A 12,914-nucleotide genomic window follows, 5' to 3' on the forward strand; every position below is an offset into this window, starting at 1 on the left:
AAGCGTTTTATTATTACGCTACTGTTATTACTTATTTTACAGGATTTGGTTGTTAGAAACCTTGCCGGGCATTGCATTGATCTGCATAGCCCAATTAACCGAGAAAACATTATTTCAGCATAATATTTCACGAATGCAAACGACCCGGAGTCGCACTTTTCTGCAAACGCCGACTTTTAGTAAACAGCCTCTAATTTGATGAGCACACACACACACACACACACTCACAGACGCACACACAAACGCACACCTCCGCCAGCCGTGCAGGCCGGATCACTGCCCTCCGAGCCGTTAGCAAGGTGGGAAGTTTTGACACTTTTTAACGACTTAATTCGATCACGGCTCTTTCCTCATTTTCTCTTTCACACTTTTTTAAAAGGCGGCCGCTGTGGATTGCGGCTGTGTGCTTAGCTGATGACCAGGCTGACATAACACCAGGCAGATAATTGAGGAGTCCGAACCCCCCCCACTCCATCTTGGAATAAACAGAGAGGGCCACGGTAGCGGTCTTCAGCTGACTGGATGTTTATTGCACGGTGTCTTTCATTAAAGCAATTGAAAAAAGTGTAAAAGTGTAAAAAATAAATAAAGGCAAAAATGATCAAATGCCAGTCGGCTATTCGATTAACAAGGGCTACAAGAGTCCCATTGCAACCTTCTATAAATATGTGTTTTACAGACTGAAAAAGAAAACCCCTAAACACTTCAGAATTCTGTTTCCAAAGGCTATAGACTTTGATTAATCCACTTATCTCTTTTGCACACAAACACATGTATGTACATTCACATCTATATATCTGTATAAAGTTGGAATAACTATTTTTTTATTCTTATGTATACATATCAGTTGTGTTTTGATAGGATATACACTTTATCTCTCCAGAATAAATCACACTGTCGCAATCATAGGCACTGTGTTGTGAATAAACGTTGTTACCTTAAATATCCTATTCATACCCAATCGTCTGGCCCATAAGCTATAGCTTATATCTATAGCCTATTTGTGTGTGTGCGTGTGTAGGAGAGAGAAGTCTTTGTGTCTAAAACGTAAGCTCACACTTCACATAGGACTTCCTCAACAATAAAAGAAGTAAGTACATTTCATTGAAATTCTTGTTCAATAAATCCATGCTAGTCTAATGTCAAAAGATATACCTATTAATATTTGAGTTGCTTTTAATATAGCTATATTTCATTTATTTATTTATTACCGGACAACGTCAATTAAAAACGTCGTATCTTAATTTGCGCTAAAAACATAAATAAATAGATTTCCAAAATCATTTTTATAAACCAATACTGAAGGTAGACTTACATCTACACATTTCATAGTCTGGCTTTAATAATACTTTATATTTTAAAAACAAAAACAAAAAAAAAAGTATTTTACACTATTTTTGAAAATTACTTTTTCAGTAGAGTATACTAATATGTATTCTAGTTCTGTTTGGGATTAGAAAAAAAAATAAAAGGTTAAAAAAAAATCTCTATATTTTTTTGGTTATTTGTGTGCTTTCTTAAATTCCTCTGTGCTATAGCTACTGTCACCTCAGTCCAGGGCTCCCCTGCTGCCTCCACGGTCTGATAATGAGGCTGACGGGGCAGAGGAGGAGAACCAGGCCGTGGTGGAGGCACCGATGCGGGCCGCCGGACTAAGGCTTCGGCGGTCTGGGCGGTCTGGATGTCCCCCGAGAGAGTAGAGAGCAGTCCAGCTTCTCCTCCTCCTCCAAACATCTTACGGGCATTGGTCTACAGCTACAGGCTAAAAGTGGAAAGTTTCAGATGGAGATCACAAATAGTCTACTGGAGAATTTAATCAAGAAAAAAAAAAAAAAAACTGTCTCATTTAATTAGAAGCAAGCAACTAAATCAATGGAGCTGAGGAGAAACCCTTTTTTTTATAGTAAGTTTTTAACTTGCTGTACGCGTTTATCAGAACTATTGAACAAAAATAAATGAAGTAAAAACGATGACTTCACCGTCAATTAAAAACATTTACATATGTTTAATCAAATAAACTTACAAAGGGCTGCAAAAAAGTAGGTCTACTATGCTAAGCTAGGCTAGTCAACTTTAAAACATGTTGGAGCAGTAGCCTACATATTTTTAATAGGTTTTGGAAAACAAAAACAAGTTGTAATCCTACCTTGGTCTTTCTCCAGATTGTAGAGCAACAGTGGATTGTTCAACCAGTGGGGTTTTTAAATGCTCATGCCTCCACTGGAATGGACATGTTTTGTCTGTCATGTGCCTTTATCATCCAGACAATGCCAGGACATTGATTGGTCCCAATGGAAAAAATCATTGGTAGAATGGCACAACAGATCCTCATGGACCAGACAGGGGGAGGGGTAAACACTTTGACCTTTTCAATTCTGTATTGTGTCCACGGTAGCTTCATCAGTAGGACTCCGTTATATTCTTAAGACTGTCAAGTGACCTTATCTGAAGTAATTGAGATAATTCAAAGTTGCGGAGCACAGTATTATTCTTTCTTTTTTTAAGTTTCATGTCCATTTCACCAGACAAGTTCTTATGAAATGTCAAATAGGAACCCCTTATATAGGGTCAGTATCACACCGTTGTGACATCTGACATTCTTACATCCACTTATCATCAGTGGCTTTGCGGTGGAAAGAGTGGGCACTTTCTGAAAGGCCAGGCAGCATTTCCTCCTCAGACGCCTCAGAGACTTCACGTTCCCTCTCACGTCGCTCAGGAATTCTAACGCTTCGAGGGCACCTTGTGTGGGAGTCTCACCGCCTGGTTGGGGAACCGCACCGGACAGGACTTCCTGGCCCGTAAAAGGATGGTCCAGTCGTTCAGATTATGAGACAAAAGTGAGATGCATGGTACGCTTTGAAGTGAAAAACCTAATTGCCAAGTGGGTCCATGTACTGGGAAGCTGGAATGTGCATTAGAATTTTTAGAATGTCGCAGAATCTTCCTGCTCTGGTCACGTGCAGAAAAGAAAGAAAGGAATGCAGCGAGGTCAGAAGATAATGTTGCATGTTCTGCGAAGTTATATGCAGAAGATGGTTTTATGGCCGTAAATACAGTACAAACTGTGGAGCATATCCTATGACTTACTAATCCACGAAGTGTCACAACAGAAAGCGACTGGCGTACAACTACTCGTGTCAGATAACATGTCAAAAAAACTGATAGACTGGGATAGACTAGTCTGATATTAGATCAAGTCTTAATGGCTGTGAACTTACAGATGTGAACAAGACGTGAACATGCGACAAAAACCCGAGCACACATTGGAATGTCAGCTGGTGAGAACAGGTTAGCGCTCTACAAAGAAGCAACAGAGGCAGTCAATCTAGGGGATCAACTCCTCAGTCTGTGTAGCACTATAAATTATACTTTTTCTAATTCAAAATGTGGACATTGAGAATGCTCTTAAAAACAAAAAGAAGCCAAAACAGTGAGACTGTGGTCTTTACTAAAATATTTTACTGCATTTGAACTTCGGGACAGATCAGTCGTCAGAGACATGGGTACACGGATGAAGACGTGAATGTTTAACTCCATCCGTGCCTAAACGTTTATTTTGAACTCATGGCTGGAGCGCAGTGATCCGTCTTCACAGACTTCACATGCCAGCATCCGTATTAGTCTCAACCTGCCAGTGCTGCCAAATTATTCCATGTTATTACCGGGGGTGAATAAAGAGTAACAGATGTCATCGTAGGCATTCAATGGATTTATTAATCTGTTCAGTCCCTTGACAGTTGGGGGGGGGGGGGGAGTTGGATGACAAATCAAGATCCCACAATAAGAAGTCATATACCCACCTGAGGTCAGCCCGTCAGTCACGACCATTCACACGCAAACACACTCGCACGCACTCGCACTAACCTCAAACCTTTTCTTACCTGAACTTGTGCATCCTCTACAAATCAAGACTTACCAAGCGAGGCATCTTGCCCAGATAATTTACTACAACATAGCTCTGAGACAGGACACGGACTGAAGGTTGGGAGTTTTTGTACAATTCACAGAGTCTGATAAAAACAAAGCTCAGATATTTACCATTACTGCGACTTTTAAGTTTTGTAACCATGAATCATAATGCAATCTGAACTCAGGGGAAGAGAGAGAGAGTGGGAGTCGGCGTGTCACAGCAAGGCTAATTACATTACATCATAAAGGAAAAGACCCGTCTCCTCCATAACCCACAGGCCCCCTTATCTTGGAAACGACACGTATCCTGTTGGTTTGTGGTTCAATCAGTGGTAGCTTTTGAGTCGGGCTCAACTTCACCTGCACTGCAGCGACTTTAAATCAAACACGAGCTCCATGTTTCCCCTCAAGACAACATGCTGTTATGCCATTTAGAACAAGTGTACACACGGCAGATAGAGCCGAAGCAGGGAGAAAAGAAGCTCTAGATTTCTAGGGCAGGGACAGCATACGGGTAAAGGAAGTAGCTGAGGTGGACAACTGGACGGGAAGTTAAACTGTGCTTTTTAAATGCTGTGCTGTGATTTGTTACCACTGTGTCTGCCAATTAAGGGTCTCACTTTTAAAACATAGAAAAAGGAACAACCACAAGCCAACTCCCAATTTGCACTAGGTCTCACACTGAGCGCACTCCTTCTCTCTCAGGACTGTCTTCCTGTTGTCGTTTGCTGGCTGTGATGAAGGGCGCAAACGCATAGCTGCTCATTGTTACACAAGAGTTAAGACTTACAGGGGGAGGGACAGGTTATAGCATTCTACATCAAAGTTCAAGTTCCCTAAAAATTAAAATAAAATCGAGAAAAAAAAAAACAAAACAAACAACAAAGAACAAACAAGAGTCATCTGTGTGGCGGGCCGAGGAAGGACGGAGGGAGCAGTCAGATCCTTCAGGGGTGAGAGCTGCTTCCTCTTCAAGACCAGGAGGGACAACGTTGGCCTTCACGAGGATGAGAAAGCTCGCTCGCTGGGTTAAGCCCCTTTCCTCTGCCTTCCGTCAGCACTTCCAAAACGAAGCGAGCGTTCCGTAGCGGAGGAGTGGGGCTGAACGATGAGGAGGAGAGCTGGGTGGGGATGAAGGCTGGGCGTGACATGTCGATGATGGGGAAGCATCTCATTCGGTGGCCTTAAGGGAGAAGGAGAGTTTGGGCCGGGATTTGCCCTTGCCAAGGATGATTTTCTGTTCCTCCTTCTGCTGCTTTTGACGGTCCTGCTCCAGCTTCATGCGCTCCTCGTGGATCTTTCTCTGCTCCTCCACAATACGCAACTGCTCCTCAGCCTGTCAGACAAAAGCCGGGACAAGGAGGTCAGACGAGGATCAAATGATCTGTGCCTTGTGTCGACTAAATATTCTCATTTTAGCAGAATCTACAGTTTCTGCTTTTCTTTGTGTGTCTGTGTTTGCAGTCGTTTACTACAGCATCAGCTTGCCTGGATGAAATGTACACTGCTTTCAAAGCCACTCAACAGAAGTGGTCTCCTTCAAAGCTATCAAGCCATTAGGCCATATGGTGGTAAACACATTGAGGTCTGCATAAATGTATATTTCCAATTTTTTAAAAGGCACATACACATAGATGCGTTCAGTAAAGACTGAGACTGATACCGTGTATTGCTGAATGTCATTATGACAATTATCAAAAAACAAGGGGCACACAACAAATAATCTGTCCACTCATGGTATGTCATATGCAAGTCTAGGTTTCAGTGTTTCTGAGAGCATTAGAAGTGTAAAGAGGATTGTTGGTGGAATGTCAAAATATTTCAACTAAAGATTTGAATTTAAGAGCAGAGAAATGTATCAAATGAGAGGCAATGAAGTAGCAGTGGTGTTGGTCACAGAGCAGGGCGTACCAGTTTGGCCTGAGCCTCGGCAATCTTGCGGTTATTCTCCTCCAGGATTTTTTCCAGCTCTTCCCGCTTAGATTTTTCTTCCTCCTAGATGGGTGACACGATGCCATGTTAGCGCACGAACAGGCTACGGCCACAAAGCACCGTCACATGCACACATGCTCGCCCTCCAATCGTCACACACGCAGTCACCGCCAGCAAACACGCACACGTAACTCATTACACCACAGAAAAGTTTGTTTATCCTCTCAGACATGACCACACTGTGGCATTCTTTGCAGTCAGCCTTGTTTTAAATACACAGAGGAGGGGGGCAAAAAGCATAAGGGAACTGTGGGAGGAAAATGGAGCCGCTATGTTAATGCCCTCTCTGTACTATTGCTAATACCCTCTTAGAAAAAGGTAAAGCTACGCCACACCTGAGACACTGGCTGCTTTATTGTGATGGACATTAAAAATCTAAACACAAAAGTCAAAAGGGGGGGGGGGAACCCACTCATCACACTCATAAATGGAAGACATGTATAAAAATGACAGAGAATACAGTCTAGAAGAAAATACAATTGCTGTTTTTAACATCATTATATGCAAGAAGAAAAGGATACAAATAATGGAGGGAATAGTTTTGGCTCACCAATGCACGTATACCTACGCCTTTTCCTTGCCTGTGTACCTACACAACTGGTGAAAGCATTCGGCATTAAACGGTTGAATATTTACTGTCTCGTCCGGACTGTGTGGTCCCTGCAGAGACAGAAGTGCTCCTGGGATGGGTGGGTGGGTGGGTGGATAGGTATGGGGGATTCTGCCATACCATGCCCGCGGCATTCCTCTTTATAACTCTGATCTCTGTACTGCTTAGCTTGCGCCTGCAGCTCGCATTCATTTGATTTGTGTTTTTCCTTTTCTTTACAGTGGCTCAGTCCCCACTCGAGACGACAGCAGGGTGAAGGAGCATACAGTACAAAGTGGTGTCTGCGCGTTCGAGGAGGAGCCGACCACGGTACACTTACAGTACAGGACACAAGTCACAGATGAGCTGAAAGGCTGCAGGCCAGCTCAGGTCAAGTGCTAGTTAAGAAGGTGGTGAGTTGTGTTTCGAAAAATAAAAACAACACAAATGTATTTACAAAAAAACATCAAATTTAGAAGCAGCCCTATAGAAGAAGCAAGTCATGAGTACAGAACAACACATTTCTTTCTCCACGGAAAAAAAAAAAAAAATAAAAAATCTCTGAATGAAATAATTATTAGGAAAAAAAAATGTAGAGATAAAAGGTTAGACTAGAGATAGTTAACCTTGTCAAACAGGAAATGTAGTGGTCCATCATTATGCATTCCAGAGCAGATGCCGTCTAATAGAAGATTCTTAAAACAAGGATTGTTAAAAGAGCTGGTAAACGGGTGGTACAGAAAACCTGTACAGGACAAACTGTCTGTGAATTAAACAAATATAATTAATAGTTCTACACATCAAACGTGACTTAAATCTGAGAGTAACAGAGACAGGACATCCTCTGAGTTCAAAAACTCCTATCAGAATAAAGCCTGGACTGCTGCCTTGGCTTGACCTTTATTAAGCTAAATACGCCAAAGCAAGCCATAATCTTCTGGTTTTACAGACGAGTCTTACTAATTCTACTGGTCCCATGGGTAAACATTGTCTGGGATAGAGAATGAAAGCTTTAGAAATAGTAGAGTGGTAGCGACAAAGCAGAAAGCAGGAGAGCAGAGACTAAATAGATGTAAGTAGCTAAAGGAAGGGACGCGTGGGCTACATTTCTCACCCTATTAGTACCGAGCCAATGGCTCTTCCCTATGCAGGTCAGGGTCAGTAGGCTTTAACTGCCCCTCTCAGTCAAAATACAGTGTTGCTGCCGTGTAAACAAACCCCATATTTTCTTAAGGATGGTCAGTAGGTGGTTTGTTGGACAGCTGTTGAGAATGGCCAAATAATAAATTTAGGGACGCCTGGGAATGTTCCTTTGAAAACTGCACAATAAAAGCCATTAGAGGGTCAGGCTTCCAATTAAAAATGGACTAAAGGTGGCTTAAACCAATACATAAAAATCAACTTTTCAAAAAGAAAGTCAGGCATTTTTTAAAAGTTTAAAATTGGCTGGTGATAGACAAAGAAGTGACTGTGAAATTCTCATCTTAAAAAAATCAGACACTGAATCAGGGGAAAAAAAAAATAAAGTCCATCAAGTTCTGTAACCCTGCCATGGCAAAACTCAGTTCCTGAAAGGCTCTGCCATCAGAAGCCACAATCAAGCTTCTAGTTGAAGTGGCTATGTGAAAACAGTACACTTACATTTTGCTACCACAATCTAAAGAACAGGAGATATGAGTACATTTGATGCATTGTTTCCCACTTTGATAAATTTTTAGCCATGCTCTCCAGTGAATAACATGCACCAACACTCTTATCATACAATTGTTAGAAACGTCCATGGATACAGCTCAGGAGACCGACTACAGCCAATTAGCAGACTCTCAATCTGGTGTGGTCCTTCCAGCTCTATGTTTTCTGTATGTTGTGTGAAGGCAAATCAATGGGAATACTCTACTATCACTATTTAACATATTGTTTCCATACTGGACGTCTGCTTCCTGGCTCTGAATTGCCTCTCCTGCAATGAAACGTGTGTTGTGCCTTGGCTGAGTTACATTACAAGCAAAGAGAAGGAGGGCCCCTTCACCTCCACCGGTCCACATGTCCTGGCACCAGCCAGAATGGGTGACTGGGTGGGGGACAGGGCAGTAAGGAGTAGGGGAGATGTAGAGGGAATAGAGGGGCTTCGTTCCAAACGACCGAGCGTTACCTCTCTGGCTTTCTGCGCCGCCAGCTCAGCCTGCCGCTGCCTCTCCAGCTCCTCCAGCAGCTGCCGCTCCATGATGCGCTTTGCCTCCTCGACGCGCCGCAGCACCTCCCGCTCAATCTCGTCCTTGCGCTTCTCCAGCTCCTCTTCCACCCGCTTGGCCACCAGCTCCTCCACTCGCCGCGCCGTCTCCTCCTCAATCAGCTTCTCCTCAATCTCCTGCTGCCGTCTGGAAAAATGGTGCAAAGACACAGGAATCACACCTCTGCCAAACCGTCATCAGCAAACCAGTCTCAGTGCTTTAAGTGGTGTAGGCCACTTTCAGAAATTACAACATCGGCTCCGCGTAGAAATGCTGCATTCGGAAAACCCGAGCTTTATGTGCTGGTGCTGCTGCTTTATACCATAAGTCAAGTTAAAGTTTATATTTACATTTGTCTGGAATCGTAGCATGTGAGCATTTTTGAAAAATACTAATTGTTTTAACAAAATATGATGATACCATGGTAAAGAACGCAATTACTTAAGTGTTTGTCTCCAGTATAGTACATTTTAATCAAAGCTGATTTGTCAGACAAACAACAATAAAAGATCCCATAAGCTGGTTAGATCAGGAGCTGCAGAGCAGGTACTTACGGCTGTAACCTCTAACACAAGTACAAAGACGTTTTTATAGATGAGATCATTTATGTTGTGCTCAGACGCTGGCATCGCACTCCAGGTATTTCAAATGTGTGAAATTTTAGCCTCCCTGTACCAGTCTACTACTACACATGTAGGAATGAAAGCACCCAGCCAGTTCAAAGGCACCGTGACAGGTTAATTAAGATGGAGGTCACCTGTCAACGTGTTTACCTTTTGAAAATGCTTTTTTAAAGTGCTATTTTTTTTTTCACTCCAGCTGCACTCTGAACTTCAAAAGCGTTCTTTTTACCATAAAGGAGCAGGGAAGTCACATCGCTGTGAACGCACTCGCCACCGTCCATGGATCTGGTTTCATCCTGACAGCCACTGAGTAACCAGAGTCCACACCCAGCCCATGCGCATGTCCTTCCTTATCCAATGAGTCTTTGTGTCTTCACATTTATATTTGTACACCTGGTTAAGTGGCCCTGTGGCTGTTGAGCTGCAGAAAAGGAGAGCCACCTAGGACGCCAGATGTGAGGCAGAGGCTGAGATCTCAGGTGTCCGTCCGCCTCTGGCCACAACACTTATCTACACAAAAGCAGCTTTCCTGTCTGACAGACAGAACCTGCCACCAGACAATGAACGTGCCGCAACCATTATGTGCGGCAACTGCTGAAGCGTTTTAAGACCTGGGATACTGACACAGTTTCACTTCTGTCTGCACTTACAACTTCACTGCTGTGGCAACAAATCCAGGTTTTGGTGTACTGTCAGCATCTGGCTACAAAAACGCATCAGTAGCTGCACTTCCATTACAGTTTTTAGGGATATTTCTCAAAATTTGATAAGGTACAATTTGTAAGTGCTTTCGTTGAAAGGTGTTTTGCGATTGAGCAGTGACTCTCGTAAAGCCTTCTCTCGCGATATCCGATAATTTTCTTAAATTGTCGTCATGCGACACTTTGAGGAAGATGGACTGACTGCTCCTCTACGTCATCTCTGGTGCCAGAGAAATTTGAAAAATGTTTCCACTGCGCTTTTCCAATACACTTTTATATGGATATGACTGAAAAAACACCTTGTGTAAAAGGGTTTTAGTGATATGGAAGATGAGATGTTTAGTGATATTGATATTTAGGTTTTGTGCATCTTGGGGGGTAATGGAAATGCAGCAACTGAAAACCTAAAGCAGATGTTAACAGACAGCATTTCAATTTCACTTATGGGTGCATTTACAAGTTGCGAGCAGTTTATGTGAACACAGACTTGTAAACCGGTACCCACAACAGCTACTGTTTTACAATAAGCACCAGTTATTAAATTGAAATCATACACAACACTTCACGTAAACTTTTTTGAGAGGCAGTGCGATGAAGCAGAACTACAAGTTAGCGGTGGCCTCTTGAATCACTGATTACTTGTTAAAACGTGTATAAAATCAATAGACTGTAGCAAATGTTTGATGCTGCAGCCCAATCAGCAACTGAACCTTTGCTGACTGGCGACGTGATAAAGAGCACACTGAGCTAAAAACAGCGGAAGAAAACATTTCCAAGAATGCAGCTTTGCTTTATGGTGAATTATAAGTTGCAAGTTCTAAAACCGCATTACTGCAACACCCATTCAAAGCGGGTGTATAGGAATAGCAGCTATCCATTATAAAACTAAAATCTGAGGTGCAATCCAACTGAAAAGGTCAGCCGTCTAGCCCTGACAGGGTCAATCATCAGTGCAGTCAGGGCCCTGTGCCGGCCGACATTAGGATGCTGTGTGGCTCTCCGGTAGCTTCCTAGAGCAAGGAGCTGACGTTGCCTGTACAACTGAACGCAGCTAGCCTAGCATTTAGCTGAGCACTTCGTGCAGTTTCACACGGGCAGCGTTATGCAACGTCGTTCGCGAAGGCTCTCGGTTGAATATACCCACATTTTCCGTTGTCTCTCCATTTCTGCCTTCCGTTCCTCCTCTTCCTTCCTTTGCTTCTCGTCCAGGGCATTTCTCTTACTCAGCGTCCTGCCGAAGATGTCGATGCGCTCCGGCGGCGAGGCTGCTCGCTCTCTGCGAGACGAGGCTGTGGTGGACCGGGAACGGGAGCGAGACTCCCTGCGCCGATTCCTTTTCGCTTCCCGGGACTTCGACCGCTTCTTGGACCTCTCCCTGTCCCTCGACTTAGACCGAGACCGACTCCGTTTCTTGCTGTGCTTGCTGGTTTTGGAGTGTTTGGACCGGGACGAGCTGCGGCTTCGAGAGCGGCCCATGTTGACCACCTCCACTTGTCGAGCGCCTACACCAAACCGCTGTGCGCGTTACGGCTGATGTGTATACTATATCATAAACCTCGCCACACCCGCGCCTCTCTTTACTTGTTATATACGATATAAGGTTAAGTACAACTGCTTCAACGGTTCGCCTTTGGAGAAATAATAATTTGAAACTCGTTGTTATTTGCCCTACTAACTCGCTGTTAAGAAAGATGGCGGTTCGTCGAGTTTGTAGTTTCCCAGCATGCACCGCGGCGTTCGGCATTTTCCGTCGGTCTTCGGTATCGTCTGGTTGATCGCCGTTTCTTAAATAAACATTTATTTATTCCGCCTCAAATCACAAGGTTGGCAATGTGCAGCATGGAATATATTTAAATACCAATGAGACAATCTTTATGGAGGGAAATAATTTATTTGAGCAAAAAATATATATTAATAATCTCAAAATTATAAATGACACATTGACAGGTTTGTGGTTTGTGCATTTGAAGTGGGTATTCTTCTTTGTGCAATTAATAATATAATAATATTATGTGTAATATGTATGTGTATGTATGTATATAATTATATATTTCTATTTGGTCACACATTATCATTATATATATAATATTATTATTAAACAGTCAAGTCTTAGCAGTGAGAACTGAAGCTTAGCACTGTTTTATACACTTGAACATGTATATATATATATATATATATATATATATATATATATATACACACACATATATACATATATATATATACATATATATATAAAGTGGTGGATTACTAATCCACCGCTTTACAAATTAATTCAGTGGAAAGTAAACCACATTCAGACTGTGTATAATATAAATTAACAGATTGTTTATTCATGATGCTGCATGTAAGCTGAATGAAAAGGCCAAATTAACTAGAAAAACAAACATCAGGACAACTACAAAAATCCATAAAACAACCACAAAGAGAAATAAAATTCTGCAAATGGGAATAAAACAACCACAGGGGCTCACAGAACGACCTAAAAAGATGCAAAGTGGCTACAAATATTGTGTTGTGGAGTTGCATGTCTTTGAGTTACATATATATACGTGAAAACCTAAAACAGACCTGAGCCTGACAGAAATTTAACACTGAATTTTTTTGTCTGTATTTGACCTGTATTTAACTTTGCCTATGTTCATTTTTAAACATTGATTTCATGCACGGGGACTAAAGCGACCCTTGTAAATATATAGGGAAAAGAACATCAGATAACAACAAACAGAAACAGGGGGTAAAGAGAAAAACACGACCTGACAATGACACAATCCTGTACGCAAAGATTGCCATCCCACTCTGGAAAAATGAGGCCATTGTGATAACTCTCCCTGGAGTGCTGCAGAGCTCAAAATAACCTAGCATT

At 42.4% G+C, this 12,914-nt stretch overlaps 1 protein-coding gene across 1 annotated transcript; it reads right to left on the reverse strand.

Annotated features, from left to right (window-relative positions):
* Positions 1–3,699: 3,699 nt before the first annotated feature.
* arglu1a (arginine and glutamate rich 1a) lies at positions 3,700–11,778 on the reverse strand. The gene is made up of 4 exons (XM_047600233.1): positions 11,193–11,778; positions 8,646–8,871; positions 5,824–5,907; positions 3,700–5,248 (listed from the first exon to the last, which is right to left on the reverse strand). The coding sequence occupies exons 1-4, from the start codon at positions 11,522–11,524 to the stop codon at positions 5,084–5,086; spliced, it is 807 nt and encodes a 268-aa protein (XP_047456189.1). The 5' UTR covers positions 11,525–11,778; the 3' UTR covers positions 3,700–5,083.
* Positions 11,779–12,914: the final 1,136 nt, after the last annotated feature.

The sequence above is a fragment of the Mugil cephalus genome, chromosome 12 (assembly GCF_022458985.1).
Source record: "Mugil cephalus isolate CIBA_MC_2020 chromosome 12, CIBA_Mcephalus_1.1, whole genome shotgun sequence".
In the NCBI taxonomy this organism is placed as follows: Eukaryota; Metazoa; Chordata; class Actinopteri; order Mugiliformes; family Mugilidae; genus Mugil; species Mugil cephalus.

Coding starts and splice junctions, on each gene's coding strand:
- arglu1a (XM_047600233.1), bottom strand. CDS start 11,524: ATGGGCCGCTCTCGAAGCCGCAGCTCGTCCCGGTCCAAACACTCCAAA. Junction 5,908..8,645: donor CGGCGCAGAAAGCCAGAGAG/GTAACGCTCGGT, acceptor TCACCCATCTAG/GAGGAAGAAAAATCTAAGCG. Junction 5,249..5,823: donor CCGAGGCTCAGGCCAAACTG/GTACGCCCTGCT, acceptor TTTGTCTGACAG/GCTGAGGAGCAGTTGCGTAT.